At 42.7% G+C, this 14,513-nt stretch overlaps 1 protein-coding gene across 2 annotated transcripts in view; it reads left to right on the top strand.

Annotated features, from left to right (window-relative positions):
* TGS1 (trimethylguanosine synthase 1) overlaps positions 1-14,279 on the top strand; it is a 32,104-nt gene extending 17,825 nt beyond the window's left edge. Inside the window, exons 9-14 of one of the 2 annotated variants that reach the window (XM_085022367.1) lie at positions 701-850; positions 2,174-2,317; positions 5,972-6,188; positions 7,152-7,230; positions 12,409-12,512; positions 12,991-14,279. In XM_085022367.1, coding sequence (XP_084878493.1) covers positions 701-850; positions 2,174-2,317; positions 5,972-6,188; positions 7,152-7,230; positions 12,409-12,512; positions 12,991-12,994 — 698 coding nt within the window. In that variant the 3' untranslated portion in view covers positions 12,995-14,279. Of the gene's footprint in view, positions 1-700; positions 851-2,173; positions 2,318-5,971; positions 6,189-7,151; positions 7,231-12,408; positions 12,689-12,990 lie in introns of those variants that run through there. The other variant, XM_001927876.7, reaches the window with a different exon arrangement.
* Positions 14,280-14,513: the final 234 nt, after the last annotated feature.

Raw genomic sequence — 14,513 nt, 5'->3', positions numbered from 1 at the left:
TCTCTTGAGAAACTCTTGGCACTCTTTGCCGTTGATGACACTTGCTCTTTGCCTGATCAGATGCCATATTAGGACACAGCCCTAGGTTTGAGGACCATGTCAGTGTCTAGAGTTTTGTCACCGTCAGTTCTCATCATCATACTTAGGTAGGACAGTTCTCTGTCTTCCTAAGTTGCTCCATCGAATCCATTCAGAACTGAAACCAAATAACCAAACTGATAAAAATCATTTATCTAAGAAAAAGTCAGTCTGAATGAATGAGATCCATTTCTGTTGAATGGAGCTAGTGGCCCCTGTTTCAGTTTCTCAGAGCCTGTAGGACTTCTAGGTCATGGCTAGGTTCAGAGGATTGATGTAGCTGATAGAGCTTAATCCGTTCGTGGGAGCTTTTGTTTTAAAGAAGGGAAATGTTTGCATTTCCTAATTCACCCACTAAAGTATGTAAAGTACTATCCATTCATTCATTCCTTTGGAGGAATTAAAAATTGGAGCTTAGAGAGCCTGGGTTACTTTTCCAAGTTCAGTAGAGAAATGGAGGCTGTTGTCTGAAGTCAGTGCTGCTCCCAGCGGGCCCGCCCTCCACCTGCCGAGGGGCGCTGTGCATGGTCAGTTTTTGATGGGGCCACACTTGAAGGTAAATTCACCTGTGATTTCCTTTTTTTATGGTGAGCATCTGTATTACTCCTGTTCTTTATTGTAGCTGAAAATAAAAAGAAGAAGAGGAAGAAAAACAAGAACAAGGGAGTTTGTCTGCCCCCTGAGATAGCGGCCGTGCCCGAGCTGGCGAAGTACTGGGCCCAGAGGTACAGGCTCTTCTCCCGTTTTGATGATGGGATTAAATTAGACAGAGGTAAGGCACACGTGTCTTCTTTAACTTTGAAATAATTTCAAACTTCTAGAAAAGTTGCAAGAATAGTAAGAAATTTTTTCCTATCCTCTTTACTCAGATGCAGCTATTCTCAAAATTTTGCCACCCTTCTCCCTGTGTGTGTGTGTGTGTGTGTGTGTGTGTGTGTGTGTGTGTGTGTGTTTCTGGTCCACTTGCCCTACCACGTAAAACGTTAGTGTGTGTTTGACAATATTTTTATGTAAGAATGATAAAGTTACAAATTTAACATTGTTACAATATATTAATCTATGAATCAATACTCTAGTTTCATCAATTATCCTAATATCCTTTATAGCATTTTTTTTATCTTCTAGTATAGGATCATGTATTGCATTTATTTTCATGTGTCTTTAGTTTCTTTTAATTTGGAATAGTTCCTCAGCCTTTCTTTGTCTTTCGTGACATATTTTCCAACAACAACTGCCAGTTACTTTCTATAATGTGTCTCAATTTGGGTAAAAAATGTGTTTTTTAAACTTCAGAGTCAGGTTTAATCTGTATTTTTAGCATCTTAGGAGAGAGAGCAAACGCAGTTGATAGATTATGAAACAGAACATCTAATGTGCGGAAAGATGTAAGTTAGTGAATTAACACTGGAAACTCTGAATTCTTTCTCGAGTTTTCCTACCATGACCTTGAACGGCTTACGTACACTTGGTCGTGCCAGCCAATGCTGATTTTCATGTTGAGGCTGCCCGAATATTGGTCTTTATTAACTGTCAAAATCAGAAGGTCTTAATCTGCAGTGGAGCTTCAGGGGTTCTGTGAGTCTCTTACAATTATTTATAAAATTGTCTTAGGGAAAGTACATAGTAGCCTGATAGGGAAATAAGACTGGATAAAAGCTTTTAAGTCTGTGAAAGAAGTTTATATTTTTATTCTACCAGCAATGACGAGTCATTTAAAATTTTGGTAAAGGACAGGTGGTGCATCATTTTGTTCAGGGAAGTGTCTTTCTGAAAAATATAAATCCCTTCTATTGGCAGAGAAGGAGAGCAGTGTGCTTTTTCTCTGGAATGGGCACAGGACCTCATTCCTGAAAGGGAGGCAGGCTCTGCTGTGCCTGCAGCTCTGCTGTCTTTCACTGTCACCTCCTTCTTTTCCCAGAGTGTCCAGTACAGATCTGATTCATTGCTTCCCCTTCAGTAATGAAGTTTGGGAAGTTGGTCACCTAGAAAAGCTGACTTTCCATTTGTTTAACGTCTAAGGCATATAGGAATGTTTGCTGTGTCTGTGTTTGGCTTCATGGCATTGAGCATCCTAACAGAAGCTCTCCCTTGGCAGAGGGCTGGTTTTCCGTCACACCTGAGAAGATCGCTGAGCACATCGCTGGCAGGGTCAGCCAGTCCTTCCAGTGTGACATTGTGGTCGATGCGTTTTGTGGAGTTGGGGGAAACACCATTCAGTTTGCCTTAACAGGAAAGAGAGGTAAGTAGTCGGCAGTGGAAGAGACGTCATTAATTTTGGTTTATTCAGCAAATGCTTCATTTTGCTTCAGTCTCTCTCTGCTGAGATTTAATAATTAATAATTTAATGCCAGGTATTTAAGCACACGTTTTGTATATCGGTGCAGGAATTAATTTAAGCATATTAAGTATTAATTTATTTAGTCAACAGCCTTGCGATGTGTGTCTTTTGCTCTCTGTGTTAAACCAAGAAATAAAAGATGAAGTATCTTGCCCAGCCTCACACAGACACAGGCTGATGAAGCCGAGATTGTAACATCACATGAAACTAAAAATATTAAATGGGAGACTATTCTTTAGACAGAGTGGACAAGGTGTCCCAGCTTTGTCCCTCACTGCCAGTAACGCCCGTGGGCATCCTTTAACCTTCATTGAAAGGAGATCTTAAATTGGGGGAACCTCTGTGATAACTTTCAGCTTTAACACTTTAAGACACTAAGAATCTTTTAACTGTGCTCCTGGTTGTTTGGAATCACAAGAAAGAAAACCTCTGTTACTCTCCATCTGCCGGGGACGTGTTGAGTGGGCAGTCCGGGTGCAGTGTCCTGGGGAAGCAGGCTTTATGAATCTGAAGTCTGTCCAAATTGGAGTAGCTGAGTTGTGAAGCCACGGCTTTTCCTCAGCTTTTTCTGAATCTGATATCCCTGTTCTTTCTCAATTCTATTTTTTAAGTGTAGTGTAATGTGATATTTTAAAGGTAACAACTGTTGTCATACTCCGAAGATGCCTTCTTTCTCAAGTATCTTTATATGTATAACTTCCATTTTAGTAAGTTGCAATTATCTCATTAATTTTTATACAGTTCTTTTTTTTTTTTTACTTTTTAGGGCCGGATCCAGGGCATATGGAGGCTCCCAGGCTAGGGGTTGAACTGGAGCTACAGCTGCCGGCCTACACCACAGCCACAGCAACGCCAGATCCGAGCCACATCTTTGACCTCCACCACAGCTCACGGCAACACCAGATCCTTAACCCACTGAACGAGGCCAGGGATCGAACCCGCAACCTCATGGTTCTTAGTCGGATTCATTTCCGCTTCGCCACAAAGGGAACTCCGTATACAGTTCTTAATATTAGTAGGAAAGCATGTAGTTCTGGAAGCATAATACAGGAGCTAGGAAATGATGGGGTGCAGCTTAACATGGGTTTTAAGCCCAGGGCTGGTGCACGTGGCCCTTGTTCAGTCCCACCCTGCTCCAGAGCAGGCTGATTGCCATCTTCATATGGTCCCTGACAGCCTGATGAAAGCTATTTTCTTATTTACTAGAAAATAAGAAGTTATTTTCTTGTTGTCCCTGAATTCACTATTTACTCTTAAAGTTCTTCTCTGCCTTTGCTAGATAAGCCATTTTTATGAGCTCAAATCAATGTTTATTGCACGGAAATGATTTTTCCTCAGAAATTGTAAAGTGTCTTCATTTGGCATTGTGTTGTACCCTTATTTAAAATATCTGCTTCTGATAAAACAACATATTGATCTGGAAGTTTTTTCAGAATATCCTGGGAATGGTCTGTATTTGTAGCTTTGTATTTCTGTGAAAACAGGTCTGTTGCCAGGGCTCTCTAGCTTGGTCCACATTTGGTGAAGGAAAGCCTGCGCCGCAGACCCCAGGCTGGAGGAGGTCACTTCTGCCCGAGCGCACAGCGCCCTCGCTCAGGCCCTCGGATTATCCGCGGGTCACCCGCCTCTGTGGGAGGGGGCGGTGCACACACCCTGCTGGAGCCTTGGCTGTCCCGCCCTGTCCTTGCAACCTGTGACCTGGACGCTCGGGCGTCCTCAGTGTCCTCGGGTCCTAGAGTGGGGTTCCGTGACCTTCCCCCCGAGCCAGGAGGAGCTCGAGTGCTCCAGTGTTGGCGGTGTGTGCTACCTGGTAGGGGTAGGCTGTCTGCTTTATATTCGGGAACTCAGAGGATAATTGTGCGTGTGTATGTGTGTGTGTGTGTGTGTGTTTATACGCACATATGCATATAATCAACTACTCTTGAACTGTATACACACTTATATACAGTTGGCCCTTGAACAACACATGGGTTGGGCATTGACCCCTTCCCACGCCACCCCCGTCAGAAACCTGAGGCCAGCTTTACGTCTGGCTGTCCATACCTGTGCTTCCGCGGCTGCATAGTCAACCGTGGATCACGTGGTCCTTCACATTTAGTCAGGGAAATCTGCCTAAAGAGGACCTGTGCAGTTCGAGCCTGTGTTGTTCAAGGGTCACTGCACACACACGTGTACACATATGAGAAAATGGCGTGTAATTGGCATGGTCCCTTTGTGCCAGACCGATTTCCATTCAGGTAGAAGCTCCCTGTGCACGTAGTCCACTGAATAGCTAGAGAATTTACAGAAGTTTGCATTTCACACTTAAGGGTTTTTTCCCCCTTTGTCTGAATTCCAGTAACTCCGTATCACTGCTACCCAGCGGGACTTGCTGTGATGGCAGAAATGGTAGGATGTGTACTGCCCAGTGTGTTCTTAAGGTTATTCCGTTTTATTCAGTTTTAATCCATTGGAAAGCAGTGCCCAGCTGTGGCTTGTGGCTGGAGGCCACCATTTGGGGCAGTGCGGTTCTGTGCAGTGTCCTCAGCCTTTGGCAGCACTTCACTCTCACAGGCTGGAGACCAGGATGGCGCTACAGGAAGTACGGATGAGAGCGTGAGAATTCACATGGTATTTCAGATTGCAAGTCATTTTTTTCCCACGGAATTTTTGCTGTTGTCAGTATATCTTTGCACGTGTCTCTGTGCTGTATAAAGGTAGCAAATCAAGCAGCTAATAGGGACATTTTTAAAACGTGAATATTATTTTACTGAGAACGGAGAAAATAGCATTACAAATGCTCTTTTGCAGACATATAATTGGTACTTGTATTCATTGTTCACATGATTTATTTAGCACCTTATTTCTCAAAAGCTTTAGCTAATTTTGAAACCAGCATTTTCTGGACAACAGCTTGACAATCATGGTGATATATATCAGGATTCCGCTTAGCCCTTCCAGATATAAAATAGTGCCCCAAATATACTGTTGCACGTATAGGTGTGCTTGAGTAATTTACTGCAGGACGTGAGGGAGCCTAAATTAACTTGTGTTTGCACTGCTGATTATGAAATTGCAATAAATTAAATGGAAGCTTGTGTGGTGAAAACATAACGTCTGTTCTCTACCTAAACTGTCTCATTAAACATCACCAGCAGATGTTTTTACATCTCTTAGGTTTGTCAAAAAGTGTTTTATTTTGTTATTCTGTAGAAGTTGTCAAATTTGTCTTCCTTTGGAAATTGCCTCATTTTGAAGCAACGGTCTAATCGGAAATCTCAGCATTTATAGGCTTTCCGTGCACCTGGTGACCTTCCCAAGTGTTTGCTGCTGGGCTGTGCGCTGTGCAGAGCAGGGGGCTCGCGACAGACTGGGTGCTGGGTGGACACTGGGCAGCCAGGTCCCCGCCTGCCTTGGCCCGGGCGGGGGGGGGGGGGTTGAGGGAGGCGGTGCTCAAGGCCTGACCCTGCGGTTCCTATTCCTGGCCCAGCAAAAGTGACTGTCTAACTGAGATTTAAATTTATGATGCTCTCGCCTCCATATGTGGCCAGATGACCTTCTTCTTCCCATTTTTAGTGATTGCCATTGATATTGATCCCGTCAAGATTGATCTGGCTCGAAATAATGCGGAAGTGTATGGGGTAGCAGACAAGATTGAGTTCATCCAAGGCGATTTCCTGCAGCTGGCTCCTCGCTTAAAGGCCGACGTCGTGTTCCTCAGCCCGCCCTGGGGAGGCCCCGACTACGCCACCGCGGAGACCTTCGACATTAGGACCATGATGGCTCCTGATGGATATCCTTGCGGAGTCCTGAGAGTGCTTTCAAACGCTGCTCGTGGGGAGGAGTGTGTGTGTGTGCGTGCGTATGTGTGAGTGAGAGAGAGAGAGTGGTAAAGAGGAGAGATAGTAGCTAATAGCACTTGATAGATTCCAGTTTGTTTTGCATGAAAAATAACTGGCAATCCATCTCCAAAAGTTATGGCAAATGTGGGGTTATATTTTCCATTGGTCATGTTCCAGTTTTACCATTACAAAATGGGAACTAAAAGACAGTAATTGTTTGGAATTCTTGTCTGGAAATTGGGGATTTCCTCAAGACCCGTCCCTAGAGTCTGGGTGCCTAGTCCCCAGCTCTTCAACTCACAGGGGCTTGTAATTCTCTATCTCCAAATTTTCCCTGTTAATGCTTCCAAGGTACCAAAGCAAGCCGTTATTTCAAATTTTTTTTTTTTTTTGCTGCACCTGTGGCATATGCAAGTTCTTGGGCCAGGGATCAAATCTGAGCCACAGCTACAACTTACACCAGACTGAGCCAGATCCTTAACCCACTGTGCCACAGCAGGAGCTCCGTATCCCCAGAGGAGTCATGTATGACTCTAACAGGAATTGTGCTTTAAATTGCTAGTTAAAATTTAGAAAAATACAGTGGACAGAGTTCCTTATCTTTTTACTGGAAAAGAGGTAGTATTGGGCTTTCCCGTTCTGTTTTCACAGTAACTAGGAAATGGCAGAAAGAATGGGTATTTCCGGCCCTTGCTCTCCTACCACTAGGATCATTGAATGAATAGGTTTGACCTCTAATCCCTGATGCATTGAGGACCATGTGCTTCCTAATTCTCTTTCCAGCCCTGTTAGCCTAAATGTCTGCCTGATTGGTACATAACAGGGTACATTTGGGTTATGATATAAGAAGTGAAGAACATAGCTCTGATAGAATTAACTGCTGTTTTGGTTACTTTTCCTTAACTACTATCCACCTTTGAAATTTTCAGACTTTCCCAGATGATCACCAATAATATTGTTTATTTTCTGCCAAGAAATGCTGATGTCGACCAGGTAAGCCATTACTGAAGAACTTCTATGAGTCACTGTTGTGAAGAATGGGCAGGAAAAGATGCAGGGCATTTCTTTATTTGAGAAGGTGTTTATGAAAAGTCCTTGGCTTTTTGACTATTACTAGAAAACTGAAAGTAGTTGGCAGTTAAATCCATGCCTGCTTCATCTCTTCATCTCCCGTTCTCCCCTCCATCTGCCCACCTGCCTCAGGTATCCACCGTTCTATCTTCTGGGTCTGTAAAGTTGACTCTGCTCGTATAAGCCGCATGGAAGTGGAATCATACAGAATTTGTCCTTTTGCATCTGGCCTGTTTCACTTAGTATAATGTCCTCGAGTTTCATCCAGACTAGAGCATATGTGTCAGAATTTCCTTTATTTTTAAAGCTAAACAATATTCTGTTGTATGAATATACTGTCCATTCATCTGTCCACGGGCACGTAGGGTGGTTTGCACCTTTTGACTGTTGTGGATGCTGCTGCTCGGAACATGAGGGTGCAGGTATCTGGTTGGACCCCTGCTTTTTGTTCACCTGGTTATGCATTCACAAGTGGAGTTGCTGGATTATATGGTAATTCTTTGTTGAGGTCTTTGAGGGGTCACCATACTGTCGTCCACAGCAACTGAACCATTTTGCTTTTCCCACTGGGAGTTCATGAGAGTTCTGATTTCCCCATTCTCACTAATATTTGTTACTTTCTGTTTGTTGTTGTTTGGTAGCAGGCATCCTGATGGAAGTGGATAGTTTCCCATTGTGCATTTGACTTGCATGTGCCTAATAACAAATGGCATTGACCATCTTTTCAAGAGTGCGTCTTCTGGATGTCAGCCCCTTATCAGACGTATGCTTTGCCTGTGTTTTCTTCCATCCCGTGGGTCATCTCTTTGCTCTCCTGATAGTGTCGTCTGATGCACAGAAGCTTTTAATTTTGATGCATTTCACCTCAACTAATTTTTTTGTGTATTACCTGTGCTTTTGATGTCATACCCAAGAAATTATTGCCAAGTTCAGCGTCTTGAAGATTTTTCCTGTTCTATGGCCTTAGCTGTAGACCTGGTTCTACTGGGAAAGAGTCTCTGATTTATTTTCTGGGATAAATTTGTGGCCCAGGCATAAATTTGTGCTGCCAGGGATATGATTGGGTTAGAGGAGTAAATAGATTAACACGTCTGAGCTCTCGCGCTGTGAGCTTAGAGGGAGACGAAGTCAGGTCTTGCTGCCTGTCGCCCCTTGATGACCATTGGGTCATAGGCATCTCAGGTACTGTATGTCTTACAAGAAAAGAAGAAAGCACTACCTCCGCGCTTTATGCATTTTCACATCAAATCGGACATTAAACCTCATAGCTGCTGCTCATGTGACTCGGATCTGCTTTCTAGGCTCCCGGATAGGGCTCAGCCTGCTCCAAATTCGTGGCTTTCTCATAGAAATATTATGCACATAATTAGTCTCAGGAGAGGCTATATTGGTGGACATGTTTGGGTATTTGAATGACAATAGGAAATTCACTCTTTGTTGCAGAAGTTAAAGTGAGAACATTTTTTCTAGTTAAAATGAACACATGCCCAAGGAGAAAGTTAACCTTTTGTCTTGAGTTTTGGTTTACTTCACACACCTGCCAAAATTAAGATTGGTGGTTTATTGGCATTTTCTACCTCTAGAGGGCGAAATGGCATCAGAGAATAATCTGAGTCCGAAAGGAACTGAGGAGTTCCTGCCATGGCTCAGTGGTAACAAAACCGACTAGTATCCATGAGGATGTGGGTTCGATCCCTGGCCCTGCTCCGTGGCTTATGGATCCAGCATTGCTGTGGCTGTGGTGTAGGCCGGAAGCTGCAGCTCCAAATCGACCCTGAGCCTAGGAACTTCTGTATGCTGCAGGTGTGGCCCTAAAAAGACAAAGAAAAAAGGAAAGTGTATTGAAGTGTTCTAAAAGAAACTTAGAGATTGAGACCTGTCAGTGGACATTAGCTTTCTAATCGCAGCCAGCGTTTCTGATGCTGGCTGCTCCTGTCACTGGAATTGGCGGAGATCTGTAGGCCCCACAAAAAAATGCTCTTCATATTCACGTGGTATATTTTGCCTCTAAGCAGGTTTTTGCATACTGCAGAAATAATCACTTCTCCAAAATAGTACTAGGGCATTTTTTTCAGTGTTCTAATTTTTCTGCATCTTTCTGTTAATAAAGTACTTAGTATGTATTTTTCCATAAGAATCCAGTTGGAAGTTTTCTCCTATTCATTGTTACCATGTTTTTTTTACTTTAAATCAGTTTTCTTTTTTAAAAAAATGCAGTTTTGAATCTTTAATTCCTAAATCTTCTCCACCTTTTCTTTTATTTCACTCAAGTCATTGCTGTGACCTTAACCCGTTTCTCTTCCTGTCCCCACAGAACAGCCTTATCGCCTGATGGGAAGTCTATGGCGAGGGTTCAGTCCTTAGTTCTAGCTCCAGTCCAAACGAACTGGGATTTCTTTTGGTGAATCTGGTGTATTTTGCCAAAAGGCTGGTGTACTCTCCAGAGCCACTGATCTTTCTCTCCCTCCCCCTCTTCCTCTTCCTCTGCCCCCAGTGCTCTCTCATTCTCACTCTCTCCTTCAGTCTTATTAAACTTTAAGAAAGGGGAAGGAACCAGATGACATTTTTTTCAGTTAACCCTGCTGGTGAAAAATAAAGACAGCTGGAAATTGATGGCATTAAGTTTGCTTGAAACAAAGTACTATTTATGGGCTTGAAATACATAATGTTTGGTCTTTTCAACTCCAGAACTCTAACCGTTAAAATATATGGTGTTTATGAAAATAATTAAAATGTACAAAACGGAAAAGTTAGAAATTACTTTTAATTAGAGCATTTGAAAGTCTGCTCTAATGAAAGTGATGTGTTACTCAATGAAAGTAACTGTTGGTTTTTTTGTTTTGGTTTTTTTTTTAATTTCTTTCTAAACACAAATAGAGAGGCATTTTTAGTACTTGCTTTGATTGTCCATCATCTGAGGCTCCAGCTAGAATGTAAGATTCCTAAAGGCAGAAGGGGATTTTTTGGCAGGGGAGGGTTGCTGCATTCCACTGCCTGGAACAAAACCTGTAAGTTATTTATTCAGTAGTTGTTGAATAAAATAATTTATTAGCCATTTTATAAGAGACCTCAAAAACTCCCATGTAAGACATCTTCATTCCTTTTTCTGTCCAAAGCACCCAAGTCCAGGCAGACTTTGAAAAAGTATGGAGAGGAAAAAGGAGCACCCCTGCTTTCTCAGAGATTTGTTTTAATGTAATTCTGTTTATGGCTCAGAGGGTGCTCTCTTTGGGGAGATTGACAGGATTCCTGTTTTTTAGATTTGAAAGCCAAAGCCTATCTTGATGGCTTTTTCTAAATGGGTACAGCAGGTATTAAACTTTGCTTCTGATTTTGCTGGGTTTTTTTCCCTCTGCCCTTCTTCTCCTGGGAGGCTTCTTGCTGGTGTTAAGCTCTCCTTTGTCTCCTCCTCTCTCACTCCCCCCCCTCCCCCGAGAAAAACCTCTGCTCACTTTCTTTAAATTGCAATTTAAAGGAACAGGAGAAATACTGCACTTCATTTATATCTTAACTCACAGAAAAATTACTGTGAAAGAATTATATTTTAAACATACTAATCAAAATGCCTTTGATTGGGTAAAGACAAAATTCTTCATTTTGGCTTCCCTCGTGAAAAATCAGACTGGCATAAAGATGTCAAAATACAAAATAGAACACGTATAATTGCCACTCTGAGACTACTTAGCTATTTTTCATTTCTAGTTTTACTTATATTATACTCCTTATTAGCAAAGAGTGGGATGTATATGTGCTTCTTACCTTTATAACAGACTCTGTGTTTGACTTCTGTTGGCACCTGTTCCTGTAGGTAAAAACACCCACCGTCTCTTTTTTTGGAGTCTCTTTGTGGGCAGGGTTGGTATTGAAGTTACCCCTGCCTTGGAGGGACAGCGTCTTTTTTATTTTTTTTTAAGAGTATACCATAGAATGACCTTTGTTGTCTTTCCTATTTCTGTATCTGTGACATTTTTCTAAGAGGAAGTTAAAACACTTTAAAAAAATACATACTTATTCACCGTCTGCTAGATGCTGGTGGGGCATGTGTAACACCACTGAGCTCAGATCTCTCAGCTCCAAACGCAGCTAGACCATCAGCACCTTGCTGCAAAATATACAACTAGAGTTGTGCGAGTTCCAGGGACAAAGTTATGCAAGTGCGTTGGCGTGGTCTGTGTGTTGGTGCGGGTCCCTCCAGCACTCAGTGTGGCCGGTCCTCTGACTGCCTTGCGCTCTCCTTAGTCCGCACTGCTGCCCCACAGACTGGTCTCTGCCGCTGTCATCGGGTTAGAAGGTAGTATGTGTGCTAATAATAGACCTGAGACGTTGCATGAAAAATGCTGGACTAAAGCAAAACTTAATGTGTGTAAGAACTTAGGGTAAAGCATTGCTAGTTTGAAGCATCGTTTTGAGGTGACTCTGGAGGTGGAGAGGGGTGATGCTCTCAGCTTCCAGGTGAAGGCGTTAATCACCATAGACTTCAAAAAGTGATATATTTTACCAAAATAAAAAGGGGGAGGGGCTTACACACACACACACACACGCACACCCAACAGCAGTAGGTGGAGGAGGTGATCAAGCTAGGAGAACTAAGCACAAGAGCCCCCCTGCAGAAGGAGGGCAGGGTGGAGGAGCAGAAGTCAGACCCGATCTGATCTGCCCACTCGCTGATGTCCTCCCAGGGTTGGGTAGCAGGTGGTCAGCAAATACTGCCGGATGGATGGCAGGGCAGGATGCAAAGACACGGTGAACCGGATAAAAGCTTTCAGGAAAGGGAGCTCTTCAAATTTCCATCTTAATCAACAAACCGGACGTTAGGGAAGAACACGTTCATCTTCTCGGGTTCAATCGCTTCTGTCATTAGAGAGCTGAGGTCCCATACAGTAGCATATAGCACTGAGGTCTTACCCACAACATCAAAGATGGGTTTCTGCCATCACATACTGCACTAATACCTGGGAAGGAGCAGTGAACGTCTGAGATGGCTCATTACTTGAAAGACTGACATAAAAACCAGACTCTTATCTGATAAAGCATATGAATGAAAGATTTGTTTTGAAATTGTGCTTCATTATATGTGACTTTCTTCTGCTCTGTTTTTAGGTGGCATCCTTGGCTGGGCCTGGAGGGCAAGTGGAAATAGAACAAAACTTTCTTAATAATAAACTGAAGACAATCACTGCGTATTTTGGGGATCTGATCCGCAGGTCAGCCCCAGAATCGTAACTGTGGTGGTTCAAAGACAAAAAGATCATGTGGGATGAGAACATGACTCACCTGAGACACTGCGCTTCTTCTCTGTCCTCGCTGACATTACGTCCCATTCACTCACCATCGTGTCCCCATGTGAAACAGAAACGTACAGAAGGTTGATGACTGCTAATGAAGTGTCCTGAGATCTTTGTGTAATATCCACTATGGGCGTTGGGCCTCAGTCTAGTACGGCAAAGGCAGGCTTTCCCTGTGCTTTGTGTCAGTCAGTGTATCTGTATTTTTTTTTTTTAATTTAACGTCTGCGTGTGTGTGTGTGTGTGTGTGTGTGTGTGTGTGTAAAAGCAATTATTGTGTTTCTTTTATAGAGATATAGGGAAAATGATGAATGAGTTATAATCTACCCACTGCTTCTGAAGTAAATAATGTTATTTACTTAACTGCTCCTGAAGTAAATAATCTTATCCTTTCCAGGTAGACAGACCAGCGGTACGGATGGTACAAAATGATGAGAACACGTTCCCTCCCCTCCCCAACCCCTGTTCCTCTCTCTAGAAACCACCACGGGTTAACAGGATCTTGCAGTACTTTGGAGGACAGAAAGGAATTCCAGTATACCCTAATACTCTGTTTTCTCCTCGTCAATGCCCTGTTCAGTGCCCCCACTTTTTTTACTCATCGTGTATATATTTTTTAAGTATATACTTTTTTATAAACGCGTGTGTCTTGGGAAACTCTCTGAGCCGGTACAGACTCACGGATCTACCTCACTCCTTCTCACAGCCACACACACTCCAACTTCTTTCTACCTAACGGGGCCGGTCCCCTCTTGCTGGACCCCTGCGCTGTTAGCGGGCTCGCAGTTACCAGCTGTTCTGTGCCGAACACACGATTCCGTCCATCACCCGACCCCAGCTCTGCACCTCCTCAAACCTTTGAATTTTTCACTATTTCAAGTGTGAAAAAATGCGCACTGCCTGGGTGTGTTTCCTGAATTATGAATGAGATGTGAAAAACTTTCGTATATTGTAATAGTTTTCCCCCTTTAAAATGACTATTGCCATCTTTCATCAGTTGCATTTCAGGGTGTTATCTTTTTAAATTAACACATATGAATTCTTTGTAAACTACGGACCTTTGTTTGGGAAATGTTTTTCCAGGTGGTTGTTGGCCTTATTGTTATAGGTAGACTTATTTGGTGATTTAAGTTTTTTGCCATATATAATATTTTTTTTAATTTTTATGTATTCAGATTTCGTCTTTTTTCTCTGTTGCTTGTGGGTTTATGTCCTTGTGAACGATCTTTTCCACTCAGCATAAAAAGACACTTACCCAAGGTTTTTTTAGAACTACCTTATTTCATGTCTTTGCTCTATCTGGAATTTGCTTTTTTTTTTTAGGGCCATACCCGCAGCATATGGAGGCTCCCATGTAGAGGCAAGGGATCGAATCAGAGCTGTAGCTGCCGGCCTACACCATGCCACAGCAACGTCAGATCCAAGCCAAGTCTGCGACCTACACCACAGTTCACGGCAGTGCCAGATCCTTAACCCACTGAACAAGATCAGGGATCGATCCTGCATCCTCAAGGATGTTAGATTCGTTTTCGCCGAGCCACGACAGGAACTCCCAGAATTTACTTTTAAACATCCATTTATTTTGTAAGGTTAGTGTCTTTTTAAACGTCCATTGGAAAAAATATAAAATATATTTTGTAATATAGAAGTTTATATTTTTTATTAAAATCGCCATGAAGGGCGGAAGACTGTGTGTTGCTTAATTATTCATCTGAAAGGTGTTTTCAGTCATTTTTACAAGTAGGTCAGACAACAGAGACATAGGGCTCTTTTAGCCATGGGGGGTTGGGAATCTTTTATCTCTTAATAATGTAAGCTTGTTAAACATTACACAAAACATGGTTTTGTCCAGGGTGGAGCTGGGGAATTGAACTAAATTGGGGAATTTCCAGTAAATATGAGAACACTATAACTGTTAAA

The sequence above is a fragment of the Sus scrofa genome, chromosome 4 (genome assembly GCF_054392235.1).
Source record: "Sus scrofa isolate SSC_HxYL_T2T_F1_AM1 chromosome 4, Sscrofa_HxYL_maternal_Yorkshire_Landrace_v2.0, whole genome shotgun sequence".
In the NCBI taxonomy this organism is placed as follows: Eukaryota; Metazoa; Chordata; class Mammalia; order Artiodactyla; family Suidae; genus Sus; species Sus scrofa.
The sequence above is the reverse complement of the archived record's forward strand: the minus strand, read 5'-3'. Positions and strand labels throughout refer to the sequence as shown.